The 15,759-nt window shown below is 35.4% G+C and overlaps 1 protein-coding gene across 4 annotated transcripts in view; it reads left to right on the top strand.

Moving 5' to 3' along the window:
- Positions 1 to 15,759, top strand: part of Ank2 (ankyrin 2) — a 230,842-nt gene that overhangs the window by 37,161 nt on the left and 177,922 nt on the right. For all 4 annotated transcript variants that reach the window (XM_074041570.1, XM_074041573.1, XM_074041571.1 and 1 more), the window contains exon 3: positions 14,357 to 14,455. In XM_074041570.1, the coding sequence (XP_073897671.1) occupies positions 14,357 to 14,455 (99 nt within the window). The remainder of the gene's footprint in view (positions 1 to 14,356; positions 14,456 to 15,759) is intronic.

Below are 15,759 nucleotides of genomic sequence, written 5' to 3' on the forward strand. Positions count from 1 at the left end.
GATCATCAGGAAATTGAGAATATAATTTGTCATCCAACAGAACAACCAAACTTTTCTCAAAAGGTGTTATTCAACTTCCCTTCAGTTACTAGTTTGGATATCAAACTGGGATGATCACTATAGAAGATTTTAATGACTCTTCCTTTCAGTGAGGTTTTTCTGTCTGTGAAGATGGCATTAGATTCTTATTAATCAATTATATCCATGCTTAAAATTGTCAATATTCAGAAAAGAATCTGAATTGATAATTCTTGTCTCATGCACTGGTGACAAGAAATCTTAGTAACACAGGAAGATTAAGGGGTTTAAGAAGAAACCAGTCTAATTATGGCTATAATTAAACTTGGTAGGGAGAGAGATTAGCACTGAATTATATGAAATACTCATGTAGAATGACTTGTAAACTAGAATTTAGTGTTTTGTAGTGAAAAGAGTCTACTGTCAAAAGAAGACCTAGAATTGACACTCAATAGATAATTAGTTAATATTTGATAAATGAATGACTCAATGGACACTGGACTTTGGACCAACCATGTACATCGAGTCACAAATTATATATTTACAAGGTAGAAATTAATAATACCTATTGTATCCAATAATAATTACATTTATATGCCTATTACATGCTCATCACTATGCTAGACAGTGTAGACATTCTCCACAGCACACTTCTCTATCTCAAAGGAAACTGTTGGTGCCTCAAATGACATACACAACAACTCATTATATTGAATACCCTGACTCGGTATGGTTGAGGTTAGACAGAATTTAGCTAGTAAAAATGTGTACTGGCTACAAATGATGAGTTGTAGAGTAACTGGGCAGACAAATTCTGGACAAGTACTATCAAGTTTATTGCTTCTGATTTTTACTAAAAAAAAACTTAATCAAAACAGCTATCACTGTGAGACACAGTAAAACTTTAATCCTTAGGAAGATTCTAGCTATGTCTCCTTACAAATCCACTCTGCTTTCCTGTTGGAAAGACTCAAATTTTATCAAGTTCTGTTTATAAATCTTTTCTTCAGGAAGTATTTCTTCCTCAGAGAGAGAGAAAGAGATAGAGAGACTTTTTGTACATTAAGAATACCTCTGTGTGCCTCGGTTTGAGAAATAGTGCATTAAAACTTGAAGATTCCCTTGGATTCCTTGAAATCAGCACCTCATAAACGGGTGAAGAATAAGAATTTACTAGATGATACCTGATTAAAAGTGATGATCCAGATAACGCGGAATGCACGTACATGACTGCTTTTTAGATTGGCACTAGAATGAAAATGTCCAATTAAAAAAGTTCTCATGGGACTCTGAAATCCTTAGAACACATCCAGGGACAATGCTGATAAAGGCAATTTTAGTGCCCTGCTTCTCTCAGGTCTAATTTCTTCTTTCTACCACATGCTAATGGTACGTAGATTCATTCTCAGAGAGAGAAATTCTGCTTGTTTTTCCAAAAGCTAGAGGTGGGCATTTCTGCACCTGACTTGTCCATGCACTGATTGTATGCACTGACAGTGCAGAGAACTGGATGAGGTAAGGATAATCCTGTTTACATCCACAGTCCACACACTGTTCATTAGGTTGTCCATGATAGGAACACTGTTGAAGCATCCTCTTTCTTGTGCCAGGTATTATGTTACACTAGAGGTTACCAACATGACCAGGACTTACTGCCTCTGAAAAGCCTCACTGGGAAGACAAACAGAAAACAACACAAATACAATAAACTAGCAAAAAGAACCAAATTTTGTGATTGCAGAGAGGATGAAGTGACTAACCCAGCCTGTGCATCTCAGGCAAACCTGAAGTTGATAGTGAGTGCAATTTTTCAGAAATGCAGAAAAGAGAGTAATGGTCTGTTATTTGGAAGAATCTCAGAAGGTGACTTGTTGTTTATTGGCTACCCCCATTTCCCATATCCTGTTAAAATCCAGCATGCCAAATCTGGCTTATTTTCGATTAATGTCTTAAAATTGGAAAGAAGATCAATTGTAACTCTAATTAAAATTAAATTGTAATTCTCTAATAATGTTACTAGTCTTTGTATATGGACACCTTGAAATACAGACTTGGTTACTAGCATAATGTCTAGTATACAATAAATATTCAATAAGTGTTAAAATGTGTGAGTACTTTGTATTCAGTAGTTATTATTTCTTGTATTTAAGCTGTTGCTCCTCTATATTAATTTGAAAACTTCATACCATGTTTTAATCTGAGTTTAATGTCTTGTTAAGAAAGTTTCTTTGGTTGTGCCTCATTAGAAATAGGTAGAGAACATTCTGGAACTAGCTATGGAACTTTTTTTTTGGAGTTCTGTTCTCCCCTCTGCTCCTTTCCCTTTGAGATCCTGCTGTCTTCCCCTCTTTCACTCTAATTTTGCTGTTGGCCTCTGGAGACACTCCAGGATGACCCACTAGAGAATTCTTGTTTCATTGAAAAAAATGTTACTGGTTGATTCTGATTCTAATACACACTTCTGCTTCTGCTTGCCAATATTGGTAAGTTCTCTTACAGGGAGAAAAATCCAGGTTTTTAATGTTCTCTTTTTAAATGATTTGCTTAAAATATTAAATAAGTCAGTGACATACAAAGACAAGACCTTGTCTTGTGGTTAACATCTTCAAAATTATACTCTCATTAGTTATCTTTTGACCTGAAAACCACAAAAGTTTATCACCATAAAAAACATAAAGGATGAACAATTTTTACCCCATTCTTTCATTTTTACTCTTTAAATGAAAACTAGGTAATCTTAGTATGCATATGATGCCATAGCATTCTAGAATTCATTTTAATGTTCCTTTTTAATTTTACATATTTGGACATTATAAGTCGAGAAGCTTAAACAATAATTTTCAGAGACTGAGGTATTTCCTGTTCCACAGAGTCACACATACAGCTAACGAGAAGCTGAAATGGAAAGAGAATAAAATAGTATTGGACTGCAGAGCCCCTGAAGTTCTTTGTCGAGGGAGGATGGACTAAAAGTGTGATTTCTGAGCTAGAGCCACCAGTTAGTGCATATTCATAAGTTTCAGTTCAGGATTAAATAAATTGATGCAAAAAAATTAAGTGCTTAGAATAGGGCCATAAGAATAAGTCATAATGAGTTTTAGCTATTATAAAAACAATTTGCTGCTTGCTTTCAAGTTTAATGTTTTGATCCCTTTAAAACGTGACTATTATAAGTAGCTCTAAAAGCTTTCTTTCTTTGAGATTTATATGCATATTTTGGTTTAACGCATATTCAGTCAACCACTAAAGAAGTAGTTTATATTTTCTTATAAAAACTAATTTGACCAAAGCAATGAGACTGTAGAAATAGCATTGGAGCTAGGACAGTAAAACTTTCAGTAGTCAGAGCAACTCTTTGAATTACTGACAAGGGTAACTACTAACGGACCAGGATTCTTTTAAACATCTTCCTATGTTTCATTGGAATTCAAAATATTTTTTAATTAATCATTTCTGCATAAATTAATACTTTTGCTAGCCCAGGTGAACATTTTATGTTGGACTAAAAAAAATGCCTGATTCAACTCATATTTCTCCAAGTCTCAGTGGTAGTAAATAGGGTTGTAGAACAAGAGACTTAGGAATTTATGCTATTATTTTTTCCATCAAAAATCAGGTGGTAATAATTTATGTTTCTGTATTACCTTATAGAATCCAAATAGCAATGCCACATAGTATTTTATTGTCTCATAAATAACTACCTCAAATAAGCAGAATGGGACATTTCCCCTTTTGTACTAAAGGAGAAGCTTTAAATCACACTGTCAGTAATGGAGAGACAGAATTGTAGCTCCGGTTTTCTGTTGCTTGTGCTGTATCCTCACTATGCCACACTCCCCCTCAGATCCACAGATGTGGGTGTGTTTTAACAGGGATTCAGCAATATTCTCAAAATGAAGAATCCTACCCAATCTCATTGTCAGTCTTACTTGTATCACAACACTTGCCTAAAATGGAATTGTTAAGCTCAGAAATTTTTTTTTTAAAAAGCATTCCGTGAAAACCATTCCTAACTACCATCTGCTCTTGGAGTGATCTGTGTTGAGTACTGACATTTTACTGATGTGGTTTGGAAGGACATCTAGTTTCCACAAGATAGCCTCATGTCTCAGGTCTTGTCCAAACTGTGCTAGCTTTTGGTGGACATGCATAGCTCCTACACGTGTGCACGAACCCCCCCCCACCACAGAAGTATATGTGTGAATATAAAAAGTTTCACAAAAAACCTCTTGCCAAGCACAGTGTGTTATATTTTTCTTGCACTTCATGATTTGAAACATGCTGATAATAATCCATTAAATTGATTTTGTGACCCATTTATGCATCATGACCAAAAGTTTGAAGCTCTAGTGTGTTGCAATTATTTTAACTTAATAAGCATGGGTTTGGGAATCAAATTGATCTGATTTGAGCTTGCTTTTTTTTTTGCTCTTTCTCTTAGCAGCAGTGAAGATATTTGAGGCAGCCATGTTACTCTTGGGAATGTTAGTGCTGCCATCTTAAAGTATAATATACACATAACATAAACCATTGTACATTGTAAATAAAATGTAAAATAGCACAGTGATAGCCATCTGATTAAGTTTCTTATTTTCTCATTCCTTTCTTAGATTATTTCACCATCACCTTTAATGCTTTCTCTATATTTGGGGGATTATATGATAGAAGCTTTTGATAAAGATTAGACAGAGAAATAGACCAGAAGGTGAAAGAAGGAGCTGTCAGCCAGAGGCACTAGCACATAACTCCACTATGGACAGAGTGAGCTGGAAGTGGACCACATAATGTGATGTCTTCAAAGCATTCTTATTCTAAACCTTTCCCTACAAAATATCTACGACCTACCAAATTCCAGTCTCGCAAGTATTTTTAAATAGATGAAGGCTTAGCAAATACCTTATGAAAAATTCATCATTTGGGAATTAAAAAGAAAGTCTTGAAGATTTGAGAATAATAAAACAAGTTACTAATAAAAACAACTTTTTCTCTTGGATCACTACAGTTTGCTTTACTTTATTAAATCAGAAACCTTTGGAGACCGTTCAAGGACATAGTTGAATTCTGTTTGCTAAAGATGTCACATTCTTTGCTTTACTGTTCCTGATCTTGATTAAAAACTAAAGAAAATTCTTCATTCCATCACAGTATATAAGTCCTTTTAATTTAAAGGGGCCACCATGGGAGAGGTACGGCTGGTGCAGGTAATGATGGGTGGTTATAGGAGTGAGGATTAGTGGGGAAATGCATGCATGGTTAATTTTCGTTGTCTTATTTTTTTCTTCTATTATATACTTCATTCCTCTTTTCAGTGTTATTGATGCTTGTGGAAGAGTGAAACTGTAAACAGTATTTCATAATTATTTGTATTTATGTATGGGGCATGTAGTTCTTCTTGAGAAGAATTCCTGGTTTAGGGAAGTCTCTGATCCAGGAGCCGCTTTCCCATTATTGGAGGGGTTAAGGGTTAAGTTCCTGTATTACTATCCTTCAATGTGCTCATTTTTCTCCCATGTCTTTCTTATAAAATCTTTCAAGAACTGATATTTTAATTGCCTCATTCCAAATTTTTGCATTTGCAATTTGGACTTTTCTGGTATGCATAAGTCATGGGACCCTTAATACAACATGTAAGATTTGCAAATTAGGGGGCCAGAGTTCTGAAAATAAAACCACTGACAGGTACATACTAGTGTCTAGTTGATTTTCACTTGTTTAATCATGAATATTTAACGGCTGTTTGGGTACAGAAACTATGTGATGTGTCCTGTGCGTCTCCCTCACAACCTGGCACCAAGACTGAGCACTTGGCAGGTACCTAGAAAATGCTTGCTGCTTAGCTAACAACTTTTTAATCACCAATGAATTTGTACTAAAGTGAAAAACAGTTTAATGGATTATGATGTAAGTCTTTAGCCGTCACGAAAGTTTAGATGTGCCTTCTTGAATCTGTTCTTTAACTTTTCGAAATAGACTGCTACAGCTTTTCTATATGTGTCAGGAATGTAACTAACACTCAATAGCTCCATAAAAATATTTATTGGCTATCTGTTCTCCCTGAGGTTTCATCCACTAGCTTTATATGAGCATTGAGAAGGAGTCAGTGGGCAAAATATAAAGTCATCAGGAGAAACAGTGACTAGAGCATATTATAATCCTGATAGAAAACAAACATCGCTTCATAAAACTTTGATAGAAGTACTAAAAGAAATGCAATTTTTTTTTAGTATTGATTAATGCGCTCATGGTTCTTTCAAAATAGCACTATGACCTTGTTTTTTTAGCTACTTGGCATATTTTCCTATTTTAATGATATATATAGAAATATCATTATTCTAAAATTATAATATCAAAAGTGGCAATTTGCCTGGTACTCAAAGATCTACTAATCCCACTATCTTGTTCACAAAAATAGCTCAGCGATTGTTTAAAAAAACTTAAGTTTGTATTACTTTATCAACATTAACTTACATAAAAAATGAAGGATTTATCCACAGTAGCCTGCTAGATTGGTACCGGTTCAGTATGCAGTATAAATGAAAGTGATAGGTAGTTAAACTGTTGCTAGCAAGGAGTCTCTCCCTTGATATTGAAAAACTGAGAGATTTGGAGATCATTGGGAGAGTGAATCTATAACTTGATACAATGTCCTCAAGTCACAATATTAAAATTATCCCATCATAAATTTACATTTCAATAGGATCTTGTTAGATATTTCTGCTAGATACTACAAATTTGATCCTACCATAGACGAGAGTCATGTTTTTCTGCCTCAAAACTTGGATGTTTTATCAGGAATATTGAGATTATCCTGGTTCTCTGCCTATTTTATCAACTGAATTCAATCCAGCAGTGAGGAAGCTGGATTGTTACTGTCATTATTATGATTAATGCTGCAATGTAAGAAGGACAGCAATCTAAGACCTTTATTCTTAGTACTAATTTGCTTTTATACATTCAGAATGTCACTTGATCATTCTTGGATAAGTATTCTTCTATAATAAAGGGTATTAAAAATTCTAAATTATTCTATAGTCCATTCCAGTATAAAAAATTGCGATTACTTTCTGATGTTACTTATGAAATAATCTTTTGTAGAGTGATTTGGGTTTATTGATACATACAGAAGAGTGTATTTCGATTTGCATGTGGAAAATTGTTAATTAGTCAATGTCATTTTTAGAATGTTTTCTGGGTAGTAGAAGTGGGCTATGAAGCCGGTCTTTGTGTCATCTGCTCAACTGGTACTTTTCTTTTATTGTTTGGTATAAGCTCTGCTGCACTCAGGTGGAGACTGTAATCCGTTCATGAAGATAAGGGAGCTAATATTTCTTCAGCAGTGTTAGGATTCACACGTAGTCCTAATAACTCTAAAATCTGCATTGTTTCCACCTCATCATTCTGCCTCTGAATATTGCCTTGGGGTATTTTATTTCAAGTTTGAAAGTGCATGAGTCATCTCACACTTTGCATTCTAGTGGCAATTAGGAAACCAGGCTTTAGTCTCCATGCTTATTGTACCCAGTCATGAATCTTGACCTCAGCTTTCTCATAGGTATTACACTACAGATTTCCAAGATCTTTTCCAGTTTTCAAATCTTACACAGCTGTGAATTAATGACTTCTTAAGATGATTAATTTGTAGGTATTCATTTCCAATAGTCCTTTTCAGAGAATTGTTATGAGGATAAAAATAATATGTGCAGCAGCTGAAGCAATGCGTGGCAAATAACTGCTCTTATACACTTTTAGTTATTTATCTATCACCATATTGTTCAAATGGACATCGCTTATATTACAATTTTTCATTATGGTCATTATCATTGGTGCTTACAGATGATGCTGTTAGAGGGCAGAGGGGTTATGTGACTTGCCCAAAGCCACAGTGCTGGCTGGTAGCAGAGCAAGCATTTCACTCACAATGCTAGCTTACTGTTTTTTGCTGTTGACAACACTCTCTTAGAGAGGAAGAAAAAAAGGAAACATAAAAGAAAAAAAGAGAAAAGCACACTCAATTAAAAAAATTGTTTTCAATCAATTGCATACAAATATGGAACACTAATTCTTTTAATACTTAAAAGAAAATATTTACAGGGCTGGGGAGGTGTGGCTCAAGTGATAGAGCACCTGCTTAGCAAGTGCAAGGTCCTGAGTTCAAATCCCAGTACTGCTAAAAATAAAATGATTCACAGTTCTCTTTAATAAACCCAGTGACAGCGTGTACTTTCAGTGTCTTTCAGAAATTCTTTTTACTCCATATTCATCTGTTTTTCTTCAAATTTGTTTCAATAAGATTTTAAAACAAATCTTTTTCCTCTAGTATACTGAGAATATGAATTCACTGCTTAGCCTACTATTTCTCAGATTTCATTAACTTATTTTTTTCCTCTTAAAATTTTGTTTTTTTATTTTTTAACCTTATTAAGTTTCACTTAGTTTTTTCCAAAATTTTGGACAGTGTGTTTTGTTTTTGGAATTATTGGGGTTTGAACTCAGGGCCTCCCACTTCCCAGGCAAGTGCTCTAATACTTGAGCCACATCTCCATCCCTTTTAGTTTTAGTTACTTTTCAGGCAGAGTCTTGTGGGGTTTTTTGCCCATACTGATCTGGTCTGTGATCTTTCTTCTTATGCCTCCTGTGTGGCTGGGATTATAGGTGTGAACCACCATGACCAGATTCTATTGTTGAGTTGGGATCTTCTTCACTTTTTGCCCAGGTTGGCCTCAAACTACAATCCTCCCAATCTTTGTCTCCTGAGTAGCTGGATATACAGGTGTGAGCCGTCACACTGACTCTTGGCCAGTATTTTGAGACACTGATTGCAAATTAGAATTAGTTGTATTAATTGCAGTACAATTACTGTCTATAAATCCTAGGAGATTGGATTACATCAATCTAAGTGTGATTAGCACTTGGCATAATGCTGTTTTGAGATACAAAAGGACTGAACACTTTTTACAATAAATTATTATAGTACAACATCTAAATATCATCCTCACATGCTTTGTGATTCTGGTATTATTACAAATGAAGCTGTATGAGATACAAGCAAAACCATGTAAAAAGGACACAGAAATGAGATGGAGTTACTTAATTCCGATAGATAATAGAATTTGTTCTGTTTCCTGGAAACTAGCAAAAAAAAAAAAAAGACAAACACATCAAATTGTGCAATTTTCTAAATAAAAGGATAGCAAAAGAAAGCCAAGAACCTTTTCCTATTACTGAGCTTTTTCCCATGACTGAGTTCAGTGACAGTTAATCCAAACAATCAATATAATATAGTCACAAGGCCATAAATTTTGCTCACATGGACATCTCTTGTATCCATGTCATGTAAAAACCAAATGTGCCGCAATATTTCATAATTCAGTGAAGCCATCTCTGTAGGGAACAGATATCATGCTCCAGATACATTATTTTCTGGTGATCTAACTGAATATCTACCCTGATCTTAATCTAGGGAATGAATAGTTGATGTCTCTCTTAAATATAATCTGTCTCAGAAGACTCTTTGACCAGAACTCAGAAAACTTATGTTGAATGGTGTAATGGATGCAGAAACTGACAGCATTTTATGCTTCTGTATGGAGAGGACTTATGCTTCTCAGATGCCATGTGTGCATAGTTACTGGGAAGGTACTAGAACCTGCGCTGTATTTCCACCCAAATATGAAGGGCTGCCCAGGTCTCTATGTCTATCTTTCTCCCACTCCCTCAACAGACAAAGTAAAAATATTTGACAACGTAATATCCCCTTAAATGTGGGCCAGTATTACCAAGTGACTGTGCTATACTAAAAAAGCATTAGTGTGGCTCATGTGGGATGTTTGTATTTCAGAAATGTGACCTGTAGGACTCAACAGCATGGGTTAGCCAAAAAATGCATTCTTGAGAAATAGTTGAGTTGCATCATGAAATGGGATCAGTCTGTTTTCATGATAATTTGTATGTTAGCTCATGTTCATAGGATAGAACTTCTTGTTTTAATTCCAGATGATGCTAAGTTGCTATTTCTGATAACAATTATCCAATAAATCCTCTTTCTAATTAAATCTCTTTGTGGCTAAAAATCCCCAAACCAAAACCTGGGCATAAGGAAAGCCGCTGTTCTGTCTTCTACAGCTAAGGACTCCAGAGAACTTAAGGTGGGAAACTCTCCTGCATCTTCCCTTGGCTGGCAATGTCGAACATTTAAGAAACAGTGGTATCAAACAAAACAACTTTTTAAAAGTTAAAGTGACCTAATTGGAAAATGCTAATAATGTATCAGTTTTCACCAAAAAGACTGTCTTTTAAACTGAAAGATGCAGAATTGCAGAAGCTCAAACAAAATGAAATGACCTCTCATTCCTTTGGTCTTAGAAAGTTCATAAAGAGTGGATCAACTCAGAAAATCCAGCTGTTTGCCTCTCAATTTAGAGGATGACTCAGATTGTAGACAGAAGATAACTTCTGGCAGAGTAAGCTTCTCTTCAAACACCTGGAAAAAAGTATCTCTGAACCACAGATATCTACTCCTATTTGGACAAAATCCCTGATATGAAAAATCTTATACACTATAGAGACTACTATCTTTTAATTTCAAATATATTAAATAATTTTAATTATTTACAAAAATAATCTTTACCAAAGTATTCCCTCGATGCTGTCTTTCGATTTATTGATTCAACTAACAGTATTTATCCGATGGAGTCTGTCACAGGCCAGGGCTAAGTAGGAGGTAAATCACTGAAGTCTACTTCAGTCTCAGAGGTCCTTCCAGGTCTCAGGTTCTACTCTTTGTTTTGCAGTGCTAGGGATCAAACCCAGGGCATCGCACAAGCTAGGCAAACACTCTACCTCTGAGTTACACCCCAGACCACCCCCTAGCCTTTTCTTCTCTTTTTACAAAACACCCACTGAAGGTGATCTCCAAGGATGCCAGTGTATCATGCTTGAGACCAATGTTCTATGCCACCTGGACAATCCCTAGTGATTGGAACATTAGATTTTTATAGAAATAACAGGCACATACTCCAAAACATTTACATAATGATACATGATACATGGGAAAAAATTCTTTAAACAACTTAGGAAAATCAATGAACTGCTATGAGGAAGAATATGTAGAATAAGAAGACATCAGGGAAGCTAAAACTCTTAAACATCATCAGATTTAATTATCTCCTTGAAATTTTCCTACCTTATGGTGCCACTGCTTTCCAGCAATTGTCCTAGGGTATGTTTTCTGTTTGTGATTTAAATTCTATCTATTGGCATCTCTTACTACTTGCTATTGCCAGAGAGACAGGGTATTGAACTACTGGATCTGTAAACAAATTTAAATTTGCTGAGTGACCTGTACATAGTTTACACAGTTGGCATCACTTGCAGACTGGTTGAACTCAGAAGTAGTGAACTCCATCTTTTCAAATTTTTATTATATTGCCAACTGATTTGTAATATTTTCTAGAAATATAATAATATAAATAAATATCAAAACTCCTTTATTTCTTACCACTTATGCATGTAAATGTACCAAAGCCCTACATGCATGTTTTGATAGTTCAGCCTCATCAGCTATTTAAAGTTAAATGTGCATGAGAAACAGAACAAATATTATTTTATTTTTAATGAAACATAAAAGCCTGAATTACCATACCCAAATCACTAAGTAAAGGATGTATGGTGACTACCTGTAAGAAATATGCCATAGAACAATTTGTATTTATATTTGGTTCTTCTTGTACCCATGGGAAGATGTGTCTTTAAATTTTATGTCTGTCTAATATATATAGTTATAATAATATATTTAATGATATTTAAAATGATTTTTTCTTGCTAAGTAATATGATTCTATTCTTTTTTTATTTTATTTGATGCAACAAAATACATATTTGTGGGAAGAGTATGTTTCAATGTATGCTTACATTGTATAATGAGTAAATGAGGTAATTACATACATCACCTTAAACAATTATCATTTCTTTGTGTAAGAACATTCAAAATCCTCTCTTCTAGCTATTTTGAAATACACAGTGCATTCTTGCTAACTATCACTACCCCACTGTGCAATAGAACACTGGAACTTATTTCTCCTGTCTAACTGTAGTACTGAACACACTGACCAACCTGTCTCCATCCTACCCTCTCCCCTGCTCTCTCCAGCCTCTGGGAACTGTTATTCTATGCTCCACTTTTATAAAATCAACTTTTTCAGTTTCCTTATATGAGTGAGATGGTATTTGCATTTCTGTGCCTGGTGTATTTCACTTAATGTAACATTCTCCAGGTGTAGCATGCTATTACAAATGATAATGGAAGCCAGGTGCTGGTGGCTCAAGTCTGTAATCCTAGCAAAAAAGTTTATGAAACCTCATCTCAAGATAAAAACGCTGGGTGTGGTAGTGCATGCCTGTCATCCCAGCAACACCTGGAAGCATAAAATAGGAAGATGGAGGTCCAAGCCGGCCTGGGCAAATAGTGAGATCCTAATTCCAGAACAACCAGATCAAAAAAGGCTAGAGGCACGGCTTAAGTGGTAGAGTACCTGCCTCACAAGCATGAAGCCCTAAGTTCAGACCCCTGTGCCACAAAATTGTTTTTCTTTATTTATTCGTCTATTGATGACCACTTAGATTGTTTCGACTTCCTAGTTATTATGATAGTACCACAATGAGCACAAGAGTGCATGTATCTCTTCAGCATATGGATTTCATTGCCTTTGGATAGACACTCAGAAGTGAGACTGCTGGTGATTCTACTTCTGAAGGTTTTTGAAGAACCTCCATACTGTTTTCCATTCTGACGGTACTAATTTACATTCCCACTCAGAAGATATAAGGGTTCCTTTTTCTCCACATTTTCACCAACACTTGTTATTTTTGTCTAGTTGATAATAGCTATTCGAACTGTAGTGAGGTAATAGCTCATTGTAGTTCTGATTTGCATTTTCCTGATAATTAGTGATGTTGAGCATTTTTTCATATATCTGCTGGCCATTTGGATGTCTTCTTTTGAGATATGTTTAACAGGTTGTTTGCCCATTTTGTCTATTGAATTGAGTTCCTCATATATTTCAGGTATTAACTCCTCACCGGAAGTACAGTTTGTATTTTGTAGCTTGTCACTTCACTCTGTTGATTTTTAATTTTTGTTGTGCGGAAGTTTTTTTTTTTTTTTTAGCTTGATGTCATCCCATTTGTCTATTTCTGGTTTTTTACTATGCATCTGGGGTCTTATCCAAGGATCATTGCCTAGATCAATGTCATGAAGCATTTGCCCTGTGTTTTCTTCTAGTATTTTTATAGCTACAGGTCTTATATTTATTGAAGTCTTTATCCATTTTGAGTTGTAGCTGGTGAGAGATCTTCTGAGTATGGATATTGTATTTTTTCAGCACCGCTTATTGAAAAAGCTGTCCTTTCCCAAATGTGTATTCTTGGCACCTTTATTGAAGTCAGTTGACTGTAAATGTGTTGATGTATTTCTGGGCTCTCTACATTTCCCATAAGTGTGTCTGTTTTTATGCCAGTATTGTGATAATTTGGTTACTATAACTTTGTAATATATTTTGAAGTTAAGTAGTGTGATGCCTCTGGTTTTGTAAGATTGCTTTGGCTTTTTTTAGTTACATATGAATTTTAAGAGTTTCTTTTTTTTATTTCTGTGAAGAATTCCATTGGTATTTTGATAAGGATTGCATTGAATCTGTAGGTCATACAGGTAATATGGACTACATGAGGTTTTTCAGTGCTATGGTAAGTAATTTTCCAGGCATTTAGATAGATAGGAACCAGATATTATAGTTCATCAGAGATTATAAGATAAATTTTAATTTTTTAAGAAGAAGGCCATTTATGACGTAGTGCGAAATGTGTTTTAACAATAGTGTTGTCATTGCAGAGGTGTGTTACCTTAAAAATTGTCCTATGACTTTTTATTAACTTTATAAAAGGGACATTTCTCTCCCATTTGTTAAAAAGCAAGATTTGTTCAATCTCTATTCATTCCAGAAACCAGATAGACTTTTAATTTTATCCAGCACAATAAATGATAGTCACTCTCTTTTCTCCCCCATTGGAAAAGTATTTAGATATTTCTTAAAGAAATAAAAGTTTTTTTGAAGTGAAGTTGCCAAATTCAAATATTCTGATGAATATTTGCCTTTTTTGTCTCTCTGCATCAAAAACACTGAAAATGAGTCTGTCTGAACTGAAGAGATTCAAGTGAATGCAAAAGGAACAACAGAAAGCGCTCAGAGTCTGTGTGTTCTTGGGCTTACATGTGCGAATGAGATCTGTACTCCTGCCTTCCTCCTCTTTCCTCTAACTCTGAGCCTTCCTTCTTCTTTTCCCAGAATGGCCTCAACGCCCTCCATCTGGCTGCCAAGGAAGGCCACGTGGGGCTGGTTCAGGAGCTGCTGGGAAGAGGGTCCTCTGTGGATTCTGCCACTAAGGTACTGCTCGTGCTGGTAGAACTTGTTTTCCTTAGACAGAGGAAGGCGCTTACAGCTTCTTTTCCCAGTTATTCATTACAGAGGTTGCTAGGACACCACGATTCTTAACCAGACAGGAATAAAACTGATACCCACTCTGTTAAGCTTTGCAGAGGTTGCGTTGTTTCATTTAAGGACTTAGACATGAGACTCAAGAAATCTGTAAGCCTAGTTTCTAATATATTGCCTTTCCTCCTTTGATTCAAAGAGAAGACTAGATTAACATACTCCTCTGTATATAAAAGAATCTATTTTCCCAAGGTCAATTCATTTCAAAAATAAATTGATACTATAAACTTCCCAGTGGAAAATGAACAAATAATTTTCATCTTCAGTTAAATTGATAGATCTTTTAATAAATTCATTATGCTTGAGGTTTGGAAAAGAGATCTGGGGTTATAAGCTGAATTATTAAGTGTAAGATTAGATTTTATGAGTATAATGTTTGTTTGTAAAGAACTTAGACTTGTTTTGAAGAAACGCATGGGGCAAGGCCTGCTGGCACATGCTGTAATCCCACTACTTGAGAGGCAGAGATTGAGGTGATCACAGTTCAAAGCCATGCAGGGCAATATCCCCATCTCAACAAACATGCTGGATGTGGTGGTTAGCATTTATAATCTCAGCAACATTGAAGGTGGAGATAGGAGGATCATGGTTCCAAGGTAGGCTCAGGAAAAATGCAAGATCCTATCTGACAAATAACTAAAGCAATAGGGGCTGGGGGCATGGCCCAACTAGTAGAGCACTTGCCTGGCATGCAGAAGGCTGTGAGTTTAAATACAAGTACTGCAGAAAGAGAGAGAGAGAGAGAGAGAGAGGAGAGAGAGAGAAAGGAAATATACGCAATGTACTAGGTATTATTAGAAACTACTGCTCCCTTGTTGATGCTACTTTTGCTAAAATATACTTGAACTTGTTGAAGATACACTTCATAAACAGACATTTAAAAAATGTCACTGGTACGTTTGGAAGCATACAGTGGCCAATCAGAGCCAAGCCTGCAGGCCCGGTTTTGAGTGACTGTGAGAGAAATAGAGATTGACGTTAGATGCTTGAGGCATCTCCATTAGACTAGGCATTTGTCTAATGGAGATTAGTTTAATTGAAATTAGATTAATGTGGACAGGAAAAGAATTTGAGAATAAATTAAAAATAAGGCCTGGATTTTCAACACCTCATGCAAAACTACCAAAGTATACTTGGTCCTGCTTGTAGTATAATAAAAAGAAATTCCAGTGGGTACTTAAAGAATAAACAAGCAA

This window comes from Castor canadensis, chromosome 9 (genome assembly GCF_047511655.1).
Source record: "Castor canadensis chromosome 9, mCasCan1.hap1v2, whole genome shotgun sequence".
Classification (NCBI taxonomy): domain Eukaryota; kingdom Metazoa; phylum Chordata; class Mammalia; order Rodentia; family Castoridae; genus Castor; species Castor canadensis.